This window comes from Perognathus longimembris, chromosome 25, assembly GCF_023159225.1.
Source record: "Perognathus longimembris pacificus isolate PPM17 chromosome 25, ASM2315922v1, whole genome shotgun sequence".
NCBI lineage: Eukaryota > Metazoa > Chordata > Mammalia > Rodentia > Heteromyidae > Perognathus > Perognathus longimembris.
This window is the reverse complement of record NC_063185.1, coordinates 14,207,248-14,222,320: the sequence shown is the minus strand read 5'-3', so window position 1 is coordinate 14,222,320 and position 15,073 is coordinate 14,207,248. Positions and strand designations below refer to the sequence as shown.

The following is a 15,073-nucleotide window of genomic DNA, read 5'->3' as shown; positions in this document are numbered from 1 at the left end:
TCAGAGTTGTCTCTGTAATCTTTGCAGGAGCTGCTTTACCAGTTCCTTACAGCGGCTGAACTGTTCAGGATCAACCTGTGTCAAAACAGAGTGGCTAGATGTGAAGCAGACAGTTCAGTGTCAACACATTAGCATGAAGCAAGCAGAGTCTAAACCACCCAACTTCAGGTCATTCAGGACCATCTTAGGGACATCCCTCTCCCACCTCAATCAAACTGTCATCCATCTAACTCTTCATTCTCTCCATCATGACCCTTCTCTCTCCCAACATGCCTGATACCATACGTTCATACCATGAGGGGACCTGCAGTATGTGGTCCCCGATATTAAGCTCATGGCTCTCCCTTCCCATAAACGAATCCTTTGGGCCACAAAAGTGACCACTACAATAACGTTTCTCTCACTGTCAGAAACTCATCCCTATTGATCCAGAGAAGGGAGCTCAAGTGTCTCATACTGCTGTCTACCGAGTATGGAAAGCCTTTCTCCTTGGGCAGATACTTGTCACAGTTAGCCATGGCGAGAACATTTTCTGGAGCCTAGAAGAGCCATCATGGGTAGTCGTATAGATGATCAGAGTGAATCAGCTTCAGGGGATAACATGGAGAAGCTTGCCCAACGGGGTGCGGGGCGGGGGCAAAGTTGATGGTTTACCTGTGCTTTCTTTAGCAGATCAGATGTAGGAGCACAGCAGTCGGGTGTGAGCCTCTCCAACTCTAAGGTGATGATGACCAAAGCCAGTGTGGAACCTTTGAACTGCAGTAGCTGGTGGCCTGCTATACAGTGCTGCAGCTGCCTGGTCAGGGACTCGACGTGGAGAGAAGGATTTCTCTGAGGCAACAGTTCTTCCACATGGGGCCATTTCAGGATCACCAGGGTGTGGAACTAGAGAACCATGATTTTTTTTTTTAATGTTAGAAACAGAAACCCCTCCTTCCCTTCCTCCTACTTTTCATAATGTCAATGACCAAAAGTGTGAACAAATTTCAGGGTGTCTCAAAGGCAACCCTAGTCTTCTCATTCCCATCCATCACTGTCCCCCGAAAAAGAGGGGGAGAGAGGGGCCCCATTCTGAGACCAACTTCCACCCTGGAGAGAAAAGGACAATCTGCTTTGTGTCTTGGTCCTTAGAAGCCTAAATTACCTAGATGACAATGTTTCCATTCTGAAAGAATAGTTACATACTATTCTAGTGGAAGAGGTGACAAGTGTTTCAATTCTGAAAGAATTGTAATGTGTTCTTCCAGATGAAAGAAGCAGAAAAGTGACGTCTATTTTGCTTGACTGTAACTTTGTCAAAAAGTGGCCAGTTTCTAGAATGAAATTGCCCTGAGAGATTTAATCTTCATGTGTCATAACCGACTCAAACCCTATGACATTTCCACCTTGCATAATTTTGCCTTACTAACAGAACCATATCCTGAGGGATGTCTATCTTTACCCTAACTCAATCAAACTCTCAAACTAATGTATGATATTTTTTTAAGTGCCAGATCAATAGAGTCTAAAGCTTCAATAAGGGTTGTGTGTAGGTGAACAAAGACAGCTAAGTGATTGTGTGTAAATTGTAGCAGAGACAGACAGCTATTTATGTACAATATTCATAGAATGGAAAGTCAAATATTTTTGCAGTGTGTATTTAAAAGAGAATATCATTATAGTGCCGTCTTTAAAAGAAAATATCTTTTTGTCAAGTGAATTCAATGTCCTTTAGTAATGAGAGTGTGGTGGAATGATGTGAGAGGTAAGATATATTATTTCTACTCTTCCGTGTGCACTTTGTAGGTGACATCACCTCACTGTGGTGCATGTAGAAGGGACATGTTGTGCACGCCTGTGTTTTGCCGTTCTGTGTTGTAAAACAGCTGTTCCAAAGGCACACATGAGTCTCAGTGGGGGACTCGGCAAATTCCTTGTGCTTACTGTAATCAAAAAGTCCAGCGACGTTCCCATGTGGAGGTCCCAGTACAGAGTATCCAGAATAGCCAGCTCCATTCTCAGCAACTCATTTGGGCTATAGCCGGGGCCATAGTGCTCTATGAAATCTTTCACACATGGGATTGACTGTAATAAATAATAATAATAAAAATAAAAGAGGCCAAAGCCCTATATCATGTCATGGTAGCATTTGTTTTCTTATCTAAGGGGACTGGGCATGCATGATCTAAGTTGAAATGTCTTCCAGTGGGCTATCAGAAAGTGCTTCTGAAAGAAAAATTAAAAAAAACAGGGCTGGGAATATGGCCTAGGGGCAAGAGTGCTCGCCTCCTATACATGAAGCCCTGGGTTCGATTCCTCAGCAGCACGTACATAGGAAAGGCCAGAAGTGGTGCTGTGGCTCAAGTGGCAGAGTGCTAGCTTTGAGCAAAAAGAAGCCAGGGACAGTGCTCAGGCCCTGAGTCCAAGCCCCAGGACTGGCAAAAAAAAAAAAAAAAAAAAAGTCCCAGCCTGATGTTGGTGGCACCTCATGCCTATCATTCTCAGTATTCAGGACGTTGAGATTTGAGGATCGTGGTTCAAAGCCAGCCTGGGCAGAAAAGTCCATGAGAATCTTAATTCCAATGAACGATCAAGAGCTGGCTCAAGTGGTAGAACACCAGTCTTGAGCCAAAAAAAAAAAGCTAAAGGACAGCACCCAGGTCCTAAATTCAAACCACAGAACTGGCGCACACATGTGCGCCCCCCCCCCCCCCACTATACTTTTTTATTGAAGGAAAGAAACACACCATTTTCCCCTCTGCTTCTTCAGACCAAAGGATTCACCCAGAGAGACTCTGGAAATGGAAGTGGTTACCCCATTCCCAAAGTGGGAGAGGTCAGAGGTCAGCGGGCTTTGAAAAGCATCTGGAAGGGGGTTGAGAGAGGCTCTTCACTGTAGAGTGAAACAAAGCGGGTTGAGCAAGCCCCAAAGAACTTCTGGGAGCTTCTTCTCTACTGCTCTCTCAGAGGAGGCTCCTAGAGGCCTTAAGTCCCATGGCCACAGAGAAGCCAAACCCCAAGTAACTTTCTGGGGTGGACTTTAAACCATATGTTTTTTTTTTTCTTTTTGCCAGTCCTGGGGCTTGAACTCAGGGCTTAGGCACTGTCTCTGAGCCTTTTGCTCAAGGTTAGCACTCTACCACTTGAGCCACAGAGCCACCTCCAGCTTTTTTCTGTATATGTGGTACTGAGGAATCGAACCTAGGATTTCTTGCATGCTAAGGCAAGCACTCTACCACTAAGCCACATTCCCAGCCCTAAGCCACATGCTTTCAGAAGCCTTTTTCTCAACAGCTCAGCCCCAGGTTCCTTTGCTTAGTGGAGATTGCTTCTGCTCATAAACACTGAATGGGCCCTCCTGGAGCTCAAGCCTGGGGATACAGAACCAGGAGAGTTCAGTTGGGTTACTTTTCTATGTGTGAGGAGTCTGAGAGGCTGATAGAGGCAGCAAAGATCCTAGGGAGCAAGTGGATTCTGAAGGGTACAAGCTTTCAGGATCCCCAAGTGACCCAGTGTGACAGCCCTGTCCCCAGTCTGTGGCCTAATGCAGACTCCCAGGAATACATACCTCCTCTTCTTCATTGATTTTGACAGCAAGTCTCAAGCAAGTAACTGTGACAATATGGAGTAAGCGCTCTCTTACCTGCATATAAACACATTGGAGCAAACTGTAACTGCCAGAAACAAATAGAAAAGCATTGGTGGGGGAGGAAGAGGATGGAGCGTCTTTAAGAAGATCAGCTTTTGCCTGGTGATGGTGATTCTGGCCTTTAATCCTAGCTACTCAGAAGGCTGAAATAAAGCTCATGGATAGTACCCAGGCCCAGAGTTCAAGCCCAGGAAACACATACACACACACACACACACACACACACACACACACACACACACACTAAACTTTCTGCCTTTGTTTTTAAAAGACAAAAAGACATTTTTTTTCCCCAGCCAAGCACAAGTGGCTCACATCTGTAATCCTGGCTACTCAAAAGGCTGAGATCTGAGGATTGAGGTTTGAAGTCAGCAGGAGCAGGAAAGGCTGATGTAATTATCTCCAATTAACCACCAGAAAGCTGAAAGTGGTGCTAAGGCTCAAGGTGGTACAGAACTAGCCTTGAGCACAAAGAGACTCCCCGACAACACCCAGGCCCTGAGTTCAAGCCCCACAACTGACCAAAACAAAAAAATTTTGTTCCCCATGAAACAGAAAGTTCGTGTTACATTTAGATATGGCCAATGAAAATGCCCTGAATTTCAGAACCAGAGGGCTAAGGGTGTTGTTGCTAGTGAGTCAATCAATATTCCTTTGCTAAAGGGTCTGACAGGAGGTAGAAATATGGTACCTTGGGGCTGGGAATATGGCCTAGTGGCAAGAGCGCTTGCCTTGTATACATGAAGCCCTGGGTTCGATTCCTCAGCACCACATATAGAGAAAAGGCCAGAAGAGGCACTGTGGCTCAAGTAGTAGAGTGCTAGCCTTGAGCAAAAAGCCAGGGACAGCACTCAGGCCCTGAGTTCAAGCCCCAGGACTGGCAAAAAAAAAAAAAAAAGAAAGAAAAAAGAAATATGGTACCTTCTCCGAACACAGTCCTGCCTGGCTTTAGACCCCATTGGGCAGGTCCAGACAATCACATCCTAGCTCATCCCTGGAAGTCCTCTCCCATCTAGGTCCTTTGTCCTCCCCAAGTCTGATCATTCCTGAGGACCACAGGACACGGAGCTAGATAGATGCTGAGGAAGGATGTAGGGGAGAGTCCAATTCTTAGCTCTATGGCTGAGAACCAGTGATCCTATTTATGGGCATGAACTTGAGCATCTACAAAGGCTCCCCTCTCAGGGAGCAACAGGGAGCAGCCATCTTGTCCTACCACCTGTCACCATCCCAAGAGGCCTGCCTACCTTCACGGAGGCCAGAAGGTGAATGAAGATAGTGAGAGCCAGGTTCATGGTGGCATGGTTGAAGCTAAAGATGTTCTCGACGTTGAGGAGCCACAACACGAGGTTCTGGAAGGTTTGGCAGATCTCAGTCTATTGGAAAAGGGAGAAAAACTTGGGCCAGTTCTAGATCACCAGTGCCAGGAGCCACCTGTGTAAGGTAAAGCCCCTTTTCCTCAAGTCCTGGTGACCTAGCTGTTCACCAACTCCCTCCCTCCCTTCCTCCCTCCCTCCCTCCCTCCCTCCCTCCCTTCCTTCCTCCTTTCCTCCCTTCCTCCCTTCCTTCCTTCCTCCCTCCCTCCTTCCCTTCCTTCCCTTCCTTCCCTCCTTCCACTTGAGTTTGAATTCAGAGCCTGGGGCACAGTCCCTTAGCATTTTTTTCCCCACCCAAGACCTGGTGCTCTACCCTTTGGCCACAGCTCCACTTCTGGCTTTTGATTGCTTAATTGGAAATAAGAGTCTCACAGACTTTCCTTCCCTGGGCTGGATTCGAACCACGATCCCCAGATCTCAACCTCCTAGGATGACAGGCCTTTGCCACTGGCCCTGGACTTCATGCCCACGTTGACCCTCGGTTCCCCAAGCTCCTCCTGCCAGCCGCACACCCGGGGAAGGGGTAGGAGGCCAAGATTCCCATCTCCTGCCTGGAGCAGGGGCCACACCTGGGGAGGCGCAGGGTCTGCGGGGGGTGGGGGGGCTGTGCCGAGGGGGACCCCGCGGTACCTGGGGGCGGCACGCCCGCCACAGGCGCTCCTCGCGGCTCAGGGTCAGCTGCAGGTAGCGGAGCAGCTGGTTCTGGTCCAGGCTGTCTCTCTTTCTGCGGTCCTCCGGCTCAGGCCACGCTGCAGCTGCGGGGAGCGGGCTGGGCACCGGGGAAGCCGGCGCTGGCGGCCGGGGACCCTGAAACCTGCTCCAGGGTGGTGCAGGGGAAGCGGTGGGACCCTCTTCCTGAGCTTCCTGAGCCTCCTCCACCTCCTCCTCCTCCTCCTCCTCCTCCTCCTCCTCCTCCCCCCTCCTCCTCCCCCTCCTCCCCCTCCTCCTCCCCCTCCTCCCAGGCCCGGGGTGCGCCTGAGGCCATGGCGCCATGGAGATGCTGGGTCAGCCACTCTTTATACCCCAGGCGCACCCCCCTCCACCCCACCCCCTGCACCTGGGGCAGCCACCTGGACCGCTCAATAGGCCCCACCTCCAGCCCTGGGGGCTCTGGGCCAACAGGTGCAGACCTGCCACCCCCATGTCATGACTCCAGCCCCAAGAAGGGTGGCTGGTGATCTCGCCAGCACCCTTGCAGACTCGTGCTTCATTCGACCTCACCCCAAGACCCACCTGCCGCCAGAACTCCCCAACAGGCCTCATCAAGCCAAGCCCTCCTTCACACTGGGGGTGGAGTGGGGTTTGCTAGGGTACTGATCGACTTAGTCATTATGTGTTGAAGTCCTACTGTAGGTAAGGCGCCGGGAAGAAACATACTAAACCCACCACTACCTATGAAATGTATATTCTAGTTAGAAGAGAGATGGGAAGCGAGTAGAATATGGAGTTAGGTCAACCCAGATCTACTTATTTCTCAAAGGCACTTAAAGGAGGAAGAATATTTTTAAAAAGGCATTCATGAAGGCAAAATAAGCTTTAAAAGTGTTTTTGTTTTTGTTTTGTCGGTGCTGGGGCTTGAACTCAGGGCTCGGGCGCTGTGCATTCATTAGCCTTTTTGCTGAAGGCCAGCGCTCTACCACTTGGTCCACAGCTCCATTCCACCCCCCTTTTATTTTTATTTTATTTTCTTCGTGGTTTATTGGTGATGAGACGCTCACGGACTTTCTTGCCCGGGCCTGGCTTCGAATCCCGATCCTCAGATCTCAGTCTCCCGTGGAATTAGGATGGATTCCTAAGCTAGGATTCCCGGGCTGCGGGGACGGCAGCACTGCGCAGGCGCGGCCTCAAAGCCAGGCTGCGTCCTAGATGGCCTCGGAATGCTGTGCGCAGGCGCGGCCTCCGTCCGGCGTCCTAGGAGATGGACTCGGAAAGCTTCTGCGCAGGCGTAGTTCTAGAGACTGGGTGGGAACCGGAGACCGGGAGGGATTGGGCAGGGCGAGCTCGGAGTGCGCTTGCGCAGTGCGCGTTCTCGCCCGAGGAGCCGCAGTCTCGAGGGCGCCAAGGTGTTTCAGTCGTCGGTGGCCGCCAGGCTCTCCCGCGCACCCGGTGTCGTTGGGTGGCACCCCGGGCGGAGGCGTCCGCCGGGGTACGGGAGAGAGCCAAGATGCCGGTGAGGAGAGCGGCTCGAGCCGCTGGGGTTCTTCATCCCAGCGGCCTGGCTCGGGGGCGCGGCCGTTGCCATAGAAGCGCGGAGCGGAGCGGGCGGGCGGGCGGGCGGCTGGGCGGGGCTGGGTACCCCTGAGCTTGGGCGGTTTGACGGAACCGGCCGGGGCGGCCCGGGGTCCGTCGTGGGGGGTGGGGTGGGGGGTGGAGGAGGGTCCGGCTCGCCCCCGGGAGGCGCCCCGGAGGAGGCCCTGTCGCCCGGTTCCCCGCCGCGTCCCGCGGGGCCTGCGCCGCTGTGACTGAGGGGATGCGCTCGCTCGGGTGCCCGGCCGGGCGGCGGCCGCGCCTGGCGTCCCTGCGCGCGCGGCGGGCGGGGGAAGGCCGCCGAGGGTCGTTGGGACGTCGGGCACCCCGCGTGGCCTCTGCACCCCGCCTCGCCCCCCTCCCCCCCCCCCCCCGAGCCACGCTCCGGGGAGCCCGCGTTCCCGGCACCTGACTCGGGCTCTCCCGGGCTCACGCTGTCTGTCATTCCTGCCGCGGCGCTGCGGCGGCTCACGGCGTAGAATGCAACCCGTCGGTGCCTTTGTGTGTGTGTGTGTGTGCAAGGGTGTGTAAGGGTGCCGTGTCCACCCGCTAGGATTTCACGGATGGTTGTCGTGCCTTCCTATGGGGGTGTTGCAAATCCACTAAAAGGGTCACGGAGAGAGAACTTGGGCCACACAGGGGTTATTTTATTTGGTCCCGAGGCCCCTTAGTTCGCCCACATAATTAAACTTCTCCTCTTGGGAATGGTATCCAGAAGAAATAAGATGAGGTACCGGAGACTTGAAGGACAGTGGCTGGGCGTTTAGCGTTAACTGTCAGTGCTGGAGGTAGATGTTAAAATGTGTTCCTAGTTTCTAGGGTGTTTTTTTGTTGTTGTTGTTTGTTACCAAGTTATTGTTTCATTCAATGAGTGTGGTTGATACTGTTGACTTTGGAGAGAAGCTTACTTTTTTCTTTTCTTCTTTTTTTTTTTTTTTTTAGTGGGGTGGTGCTCCTGGGGCTTGAACTCAGGACCTTGGCACTTTCTTGAGCTTTTGTCCCCTCAAGGCTAGTGCTCTGCTACTTGAATCACAGCTCCACTTCAGGTTTTTTTGTTTTTGTTTCTGTTTTTTGAGAGTTGAGTGGAGATAAGAATTTCAGGGACTCTCCCTCTTGGGTTGGCTTTGAACCAGGATCTTCAGATCTCAGCCTGCTGACTAGCTGGGATTATAGGGATGAGGCACTGGCACCCAGCTCCTTCCCTCATGCTTTCTTGCACTGGCTCTCTCTCTCTCTCTCTCTCTCTCTCTCTCTCTCTCTCTCTCTCTCTCTCTCTCTCTCTCTCTCTCTCTCTCTCTCTCTCTCTCTCTCTCTCTCTCTCTCTCTCTCTCCCACCAGCCCCTGGGACTTGGGTCTCAGGGCCTGAGCACTGTCCCTGGCTTCTTTTTGCTCAAGGCTAGCACTCTACCACTTGAGCCACAGCGCCACTTCTAGCTTTTTCTATATATGTGGTGCTGAGGACTCAAACCCAGGGCTTCATGTATGGGAGGCAAGCATTCTACCACTAGGCCATATTCCCAGCCCTCTTTCTTCTTTTGATGATTGTACTGGGCCTTGAACTCAAGGCCTCACATTCTCACTTGATATTTTGCTCAAGGCTGGTGCTTAACCACTTGAACTACATCTCTACCTCTGGCTATTTGCTATTAAATTGGAGTTAAGGGTCTCAGGGGACATCTGCTCTGATCTCAGCCTCCTGAGAAGTTGATTGGAGGTGTAAGTCACTAGCACCTGGCTTAAGCTTGCCTTCTTGGGCAGAGGTAAAAATCATACACATTTACAGAGATAAGACACTTAGCCCTTTTTTTTTTTTCTATTCTTGTTGGTCATGGGGCTTGAACTTGGGACCCTGGGTGCTACCCCTGAGCTCTTTTGCTCAAGACTAGTGCTCCTGAGTAGCTAGTATTACAGGTGTGAGCCACTGGTACCCTGGCAAGATACTTAGTCTTAATGAATGAAGTAAATGGCTGGCATACAATGAATTAGATTGTGATGAATTGTGAAATATTGCCATATGGGAATGCTGGCCCCCAGAAATATAAATCATCTACCTTTTTTTTTCTTTCTTTTTGCGGCCTTGGTCTCAGGGCCTGAGCACTGTCCCTGGCTTCTTTTTGCTCAAGGCTAGCACTCTGCCACTTGAGCCACAGTGCCACTTCTGGCTATTTTCTGTATATGTGGTGCTGGGGAATCGAACCCAGGGCTTCATGTATAAGAGGCAAGCACTTTTGCCACTAGGCCATATTCCCAGCCCGCTTGGCTTCTTTTTTGCTCAAGGCTAGCACTCTACCACTTGAGTCACAGCACCACTTTTGTATATGCAGTGCTGAGGAATCGAACCCAGGGCTTCATGTATACGAGGCAAGCACTCTTGCCACTAGGCCATATTCCCAGCCCCATCATCTACTTTTTATACCAAAGACTTTTATTATTTTTGTGGAATTTCTCAGTTTTAGCAACTAATTAAAATACTTAAATGCTTATGAGCCAAAATTCAGTCCCTTCACTACTTGTTTGCCTATCTGGTGAAGTTAGACAAACCAAAAGTGAATTTATGTCCTTGGATGGGAGAGCAGGATGCCCTTTAAAGTCTATTAAAAAAAGCAAAGAAAAAAAAAGCATTTGACCTAGTCAGCGAGGTTTTGCCAAAGGAAGTGGCTATTGTGCTGAGATCTGAAGCATATGTAGGTAGTGTCTTAAGTGAAGAATGTACTGAGGAATGTTCTGGATATAAGCAGCTGCTCATAGAAAGGCCAGTAGTGGCTGGTGTCACTGCTGCTTATGCCTATAGTTCTATGAGTTCTGGAGGCTGAGATCTGAAGATTATGATTTGAAGCAAGCCTGGGCAGAAAAGTCCAGGAGACTCTTTTTTTTTTTTTTTTTTCCCAGCCTTGGACTCAGGGCCTGAGCACTGTCCCTGGCTTCTTCCCGCTCAAGGCTAGCACTCTGCCACTTGAGCCACAGCGCCGCTTCTGGCCGTTTTCTGTATATGTGGTGCTGGGGAATCGAACCTAGGGCCTCGTGTATCTGAGGCAGGCACTCTTGCCACTAGGCTATATCCCCAACCCCAGGAGACTCTTTAACCATCAAAAGGCTGGAACTGGGGCTGGGGATATGGCCTAGTGGCAAGAGAGCTTGCCTCGTATACATGAGGCCCTGGGTTCGATTCCCCAGCACCACATATACAGAAAACGGCCAGAAGTGGCGCTGTGGCTCAAGTGGCAGAGTGCTAGCCTTGAGCAAAAGGAAGCCAGGGACAGTGCTCAGGCCCTGAGTCCAAGGCCCAGGGCTGGCGCCCCCCCCCCCCAAAAAAAGGCTGGAACTGGAGGTGTGGTTCAAGTGGCAGAGCACGAGTCTTGAGCAGAAAAAGTTAAAGGAACAGTGTCCAGGCCATGAGTTCAAGTCCCAGTACTGGCACAGAAAAGAAAGGAAAAGAAGAAAGAAAGAAAAGAAAAAAAGAAAGAAAAGAAAGGAAGGAAGGAAGGAAGGAAGGAAGGAAGGAAAAGGCAGAGGGTGAAGATGGAGGAGCATGGTGAGTAGAAAAGACCATGGGTTTGGGGTTATTGAGTCAGAGCAAGCAAGCAACAGATTTTGTGAACTAAGACTGGAAAAGCAGACATGGATGGGAGCCATTTTGCGTTTTACCTTTACATTTCTTATTCTTATTCTTGAGAAGCCACTGAAAAATTGTATATGACAGGATTAACATTATGTGGACATTGGACATTGACTGACACAATGGGCAAGTTACTCAAATATAGGAATAATCTATCGCTGTAATATAGGGCCCGATGATAGTGACCATGGGTGGGGAGCAATAAAGGCAGAGATGGAGAGAAGTGTATTGTATTGATATTATCTGTTATTTGTCAATGACAGTGTCAAACTCACTGGTATTGGCTTATACTTGTTTCTGTTTAATGCATAGAAGAGTACCTGAAGCAGTCATAATCGAATACCTAATTTCAGTAATAGGATTGTGTTTGAACACAGCTTCTTAACTATGTAAAATTTCATAAATCCTGTCTTTATATACACAAATGTTCATAAGATTAGGTCATATTAAAACATTTTTCTTGCTATTGGATTTTTCTGTCCTTAACTTACTGTTTTCTTCTGTGACGATAAGCCATATATGGTCCTATGATTAAATTTTTTACTGACAGTTTGTAGAAAATAAAAAAGAATGAAGGACTTACTATATAGTCTTGATTTTTAACATGTTAACCACATTTGTGTATCTGTTCCTACAGGCAGAAATTCAAAGAGGATGTCAGGACTTTTGTACAGAAAGACAATCTATAATATACTAGCTTATTTTCTATTTGGACAGCATAAATTAGATTCCTATTTCTCCCCTCTTTTGTATTGCAAAAGAAACGATTTTCCTGTTCTTTTAGTAAAGCACTGAGACAGCAAAATAATCTTTCTCAAATTACAAATTTAACATGGCAAGAGAAAAATTAAATGTTCTTTTCATTATTTGTTACTATTGTCACCACCAGATCAATAAATCGGAGAAGCCAGAGAGCTGTGATAATGTGAAAGTGGTTGTTAGGTGCCGGCCCCTCAATGAGCGAGAAAAGGCAATGTACTACAGACAGGCGGTCAGTGTGGATGAGATGAGGGGAACGATCACTGTTCATAAGACCGATTCTTCCAATGAGCCTCCGAAGACATTTACTTTTGATACTGTTTTTGGACCAGACAGCAAACAACTGGACGTTTACAACTTAACTGCAAGACCCATTATTGATTCTGTTCTTGAAGGTTACAATGGTAAGTGGATGTGCAACTTACTTTTAAAAAACTGTTGAGATATAGTTAATGCCCTGCAAATTCACTATTTCCAACTGTACAGTTTGAAGAGTTGTAGAAAATATTTACAGTTGAGCCTGTGCTGCACACCTGTAATCCCAGTTACTCCAGAGGCTGAGATCTGAGGGTCACAGTTCAAAGCCATCCCTGGCAGGAAAGTCCTTGAGACTTTTACCCCCAATTAACTACCAAAAAGCCAGAAGTAGAGCAGTGGCTCAAGTGCTAGAGCACTAGCATTGAACAAAAGAGCTCAGGGACATCACCTAGGCTCTTGAGTTTAAGTCCCAGGACCAGTGCAAAATAAGAAAAAGAAAAAAATGTTAATTCGATTTGCCAAAATTTTGCATCTATATTCATGAGAGATATTTGAATGTAGTTTTCTTATAAAGCTTTATCTGATTTTGATGTATGACTAGTGTGGTTTTAGAAAACAAGTTGGGTATTATTTCCTTTTCAGATTTCTAGAAGAATTTGCCTAAAATTAGTATATCTCCTTTAAATAGTTGAGAGAATTCATCCATATAGCCACCTGTCTTGGTGGGAAGGTTTTAAAATTTTACCAGATTCAATTTATTTAATAGATTTATAAATACTCAGTTTATGTTTTCTTGAATTTTGATAATTTTCTGTCATGGGATTTGTATATTTCATTGACATTGATTATTGGCAAGAACTTATTTAACCTACTTAGTATGTTGCAGTGCAGTAATAAGGCTTTTCTCATTCTTGAAAAGGGTGGTTTGTGCCTTCCCTTTTTTATCCTGTTTAGACTAACTAGCGGTTTATCTATCTTACTGATCTTCTGAGAGAAAGTTTTTTTTTAAATTAACTTTTCTGTTTTCTGTGTTTCTTATTTTATTAACTTCTGTTTTGATGTTTATTGTTTCTTCTACTTAGGGTTTCACTTGATATTCTTGTTGTACTTTCTTGAAATGGACTCTATGTTGTTGTTTTCAGATTTCTGATATAAGAGTTTAATGGTGTGAATTATCTTCCAGGTATTGTTTTATGGGCATCTTAACAGCATTGACATATTTTTGTTTTCAAGCAGTTCAAAATATTTTCTACTTTGACTTCATTATTTTGTTTATGATCCCTTGATTAATTAACAATGTATTAATTTCCAGATATTTTGAGGTTTTCTGGAGATTTTTCTGTTCATGATTTTAGTTTAATTCTTATTTAGTCAGAGAAAATACCTTGTATTAGAAAATTTTTTTGAGACTTGTTTCATATTCTAGGATATAACCTGTTATTGGAGGTGTATATTCTGTTGTTGGATGGAATATTCTATGAATGTCTATTATTAGATCAAATAGTTTGATAGTGTTGTTCAGTTTCTTCCACATATTTACTTATTTTCAGTCAACTTGGTTTATCAGTTATTGAAAGAAGTACTTGTTTTCTTATTTGCAAATATCTCTCATTTCTATCAGAATTTTCTTTATGTGTTTTTAATTTCCATTAGCCTGTGTGTAAATGTTTAAGATTTTTATGTCATCTTGATGAATTGACCTCTTTTTAATTATGAAGTTTATCCTTGATGATGTTCTTTGCTCTGTAGTTTGCTCTACAGACACTCTAACTCTCTATTGTTTGATGGAAATATGGCATATCTTTCTCCATCCTTCTAACCTAATTTTTATGTTGAAAGCACATTTCTTTTAGTAAGTGAATTAATTAAATTAATTTTATTTTATTATTTTTTTGGCCAGTCCTGGGCCTTGGACTCAGGGTGTGAGCATTGTCCCTGGCTTCCTTTTGCTCAAGGCTAGCATTCTGGCTCTTGAGCCACAACACCACTTCCTGCTTTTTCTGTTTATGTGGTGCTGAGGAATCGAACCCAGGGCTTCATGCACTCTACCACTAAGCCACATTCCCAGCTCCCCCCTCCCCCTTTTTGTCGGTCATGTGGGTAAATGAGAAGCCTTTTCAGTGCTGGCATTCCTGGTTCTTTTTTTTTGGCCAGTCCTGGGCCTTGGACTCAGGGCCTAAGCACTGTCCCTGGCTTCTTCCCGCTCAAGGCTAGCACTCTGCCACTTGAGCCACAGCGCTGCTTCTGGCCGTTTTCTGTATACGTGGTGCTGGGGAATCGAACCTAGGGCCTCGTGTATCTGAGGCAGGCACCCTTGCCACTAGGCTATATCCCCAGCCCCACATTCCTGGTTCTTGAGTGCCTAAGGGCTAGCTAGACCTGTAGACCCAGAGACTATAGCTTCAAACCCTGAGAGCTAGCGGCCTGTTACTCCCGGTTTTAGATGCCAGAAACTTACAGATTTGGCTACTGAAGTTGGCGACTGACTCCTCTTGCCTCAACTACCAGAGACCTTGGCATTTAGCAGCTATTGTTATCATCCTTGTTTTCCACTAGCAGTAGACAGCAGCAAGAGGCAGTGCCTTCTAGTGTTACAGCTCTTACACAGGCCTAGAGCAGGAGCTCTCTGTTCTGCTCTCATTACCCTATTGGTATGGCTCGCAGACCTTGGGTGTTGGGGTCCTCAGCCCTTGGCAGAAGTTAGTGTTTAATTTCTCAGACCTAGGGTGTCTACAGCCTTGGCTCTCAACACTTGCCAACTCTCTGAAACTCTTCCTGTGACCAGAGCCCAGTGTCTCATCAGCTTTTCACAGCCTTTATTGTCACTCTTATCTCTGCTCACCATCATTTCTTCCTTGTCTTGCTTTCCGGAACTCTTGAGCTGTCTTTCAATGCTGCTGCCATAGTTGCTGCTGCCTTTTGCTGCTGCCTTTCCTTTGTGATAGAGCTGCCTCTTTTCCTATTTTTTTCTTTGAGGTTACTATCACAGTCTACTCACCAAGTGATAAAGATCAGAAGAAAAAAATACTTGAGAAAAGTCTTTCATTGGGCCTAGTGTTACAACACCAGAGGGCAGCACAGGAATGCTTGTGGAGTAACTTCTTACTTATATAGTAAAAAATGGGTGTGGCTAGAATGTCTGCTCTAGTCAAGTCAGTGAAGGTACTGGGTTTGCACAGATCATGGCAC

The 15,073-nt window shown here is 47.1% G+C and overlaps 2 protein-coding genes across 4 annotated transcripts in view; one reads left to right on the top strand and one right to left on the bottom strand.

The window, feature by feature from the left end:
* Positions 1 to 6,267, bottom strand: Ccni2 (cyclin I family member 2). The gene is made up of 7 exons (XM_048333889.1): positions 6,098 to 6,267; positions 5,635 to 5,818; positions 4,876 to 5,004; positions 3,548 to 3,622; positions 1,924 to 2,064; positions 655 to 885; positions 1 to 75 (listed from the first exon to the last, which is right to left on the bottom strand). The coding sequence occupies exons 1-7, from the start codon at positions 6,265 to 6,267 to the stop codon at positions 1 to 3; spliced, it is 1,005 nt and encodes a 334-aa protein (XP_048189846.1).
* Positions 6,268 to 7,023: 756 nt separating this feature from the next.
* Kif3a (kinesin family member 3A) overlaps positions 7,024 to 15,073 on the top strand; it is a 36,035-nt gene continuing 27,985 nt past the window's right edge. For all 3 annotated transcript variants that reach the window (XM_048334130.1, XM_048334129.1, XM_048334128.1), the window contains exons 1-2: positions 7,024 to 7,174; positions 11,757 to 12,030. In XM_048334130.1, coding sequence (XP_048190087.1) covers positions 7,169 to 7,174; positions 11,757 to 12,030 — 280 coding nt within the window. In that variant the 5' untranslated portion in view covers positions 7,024 to 7,168. The remainder of the gene's footprint in view (positions 7,175 to 11,756; positions 12,031 to 15,073) is intronic.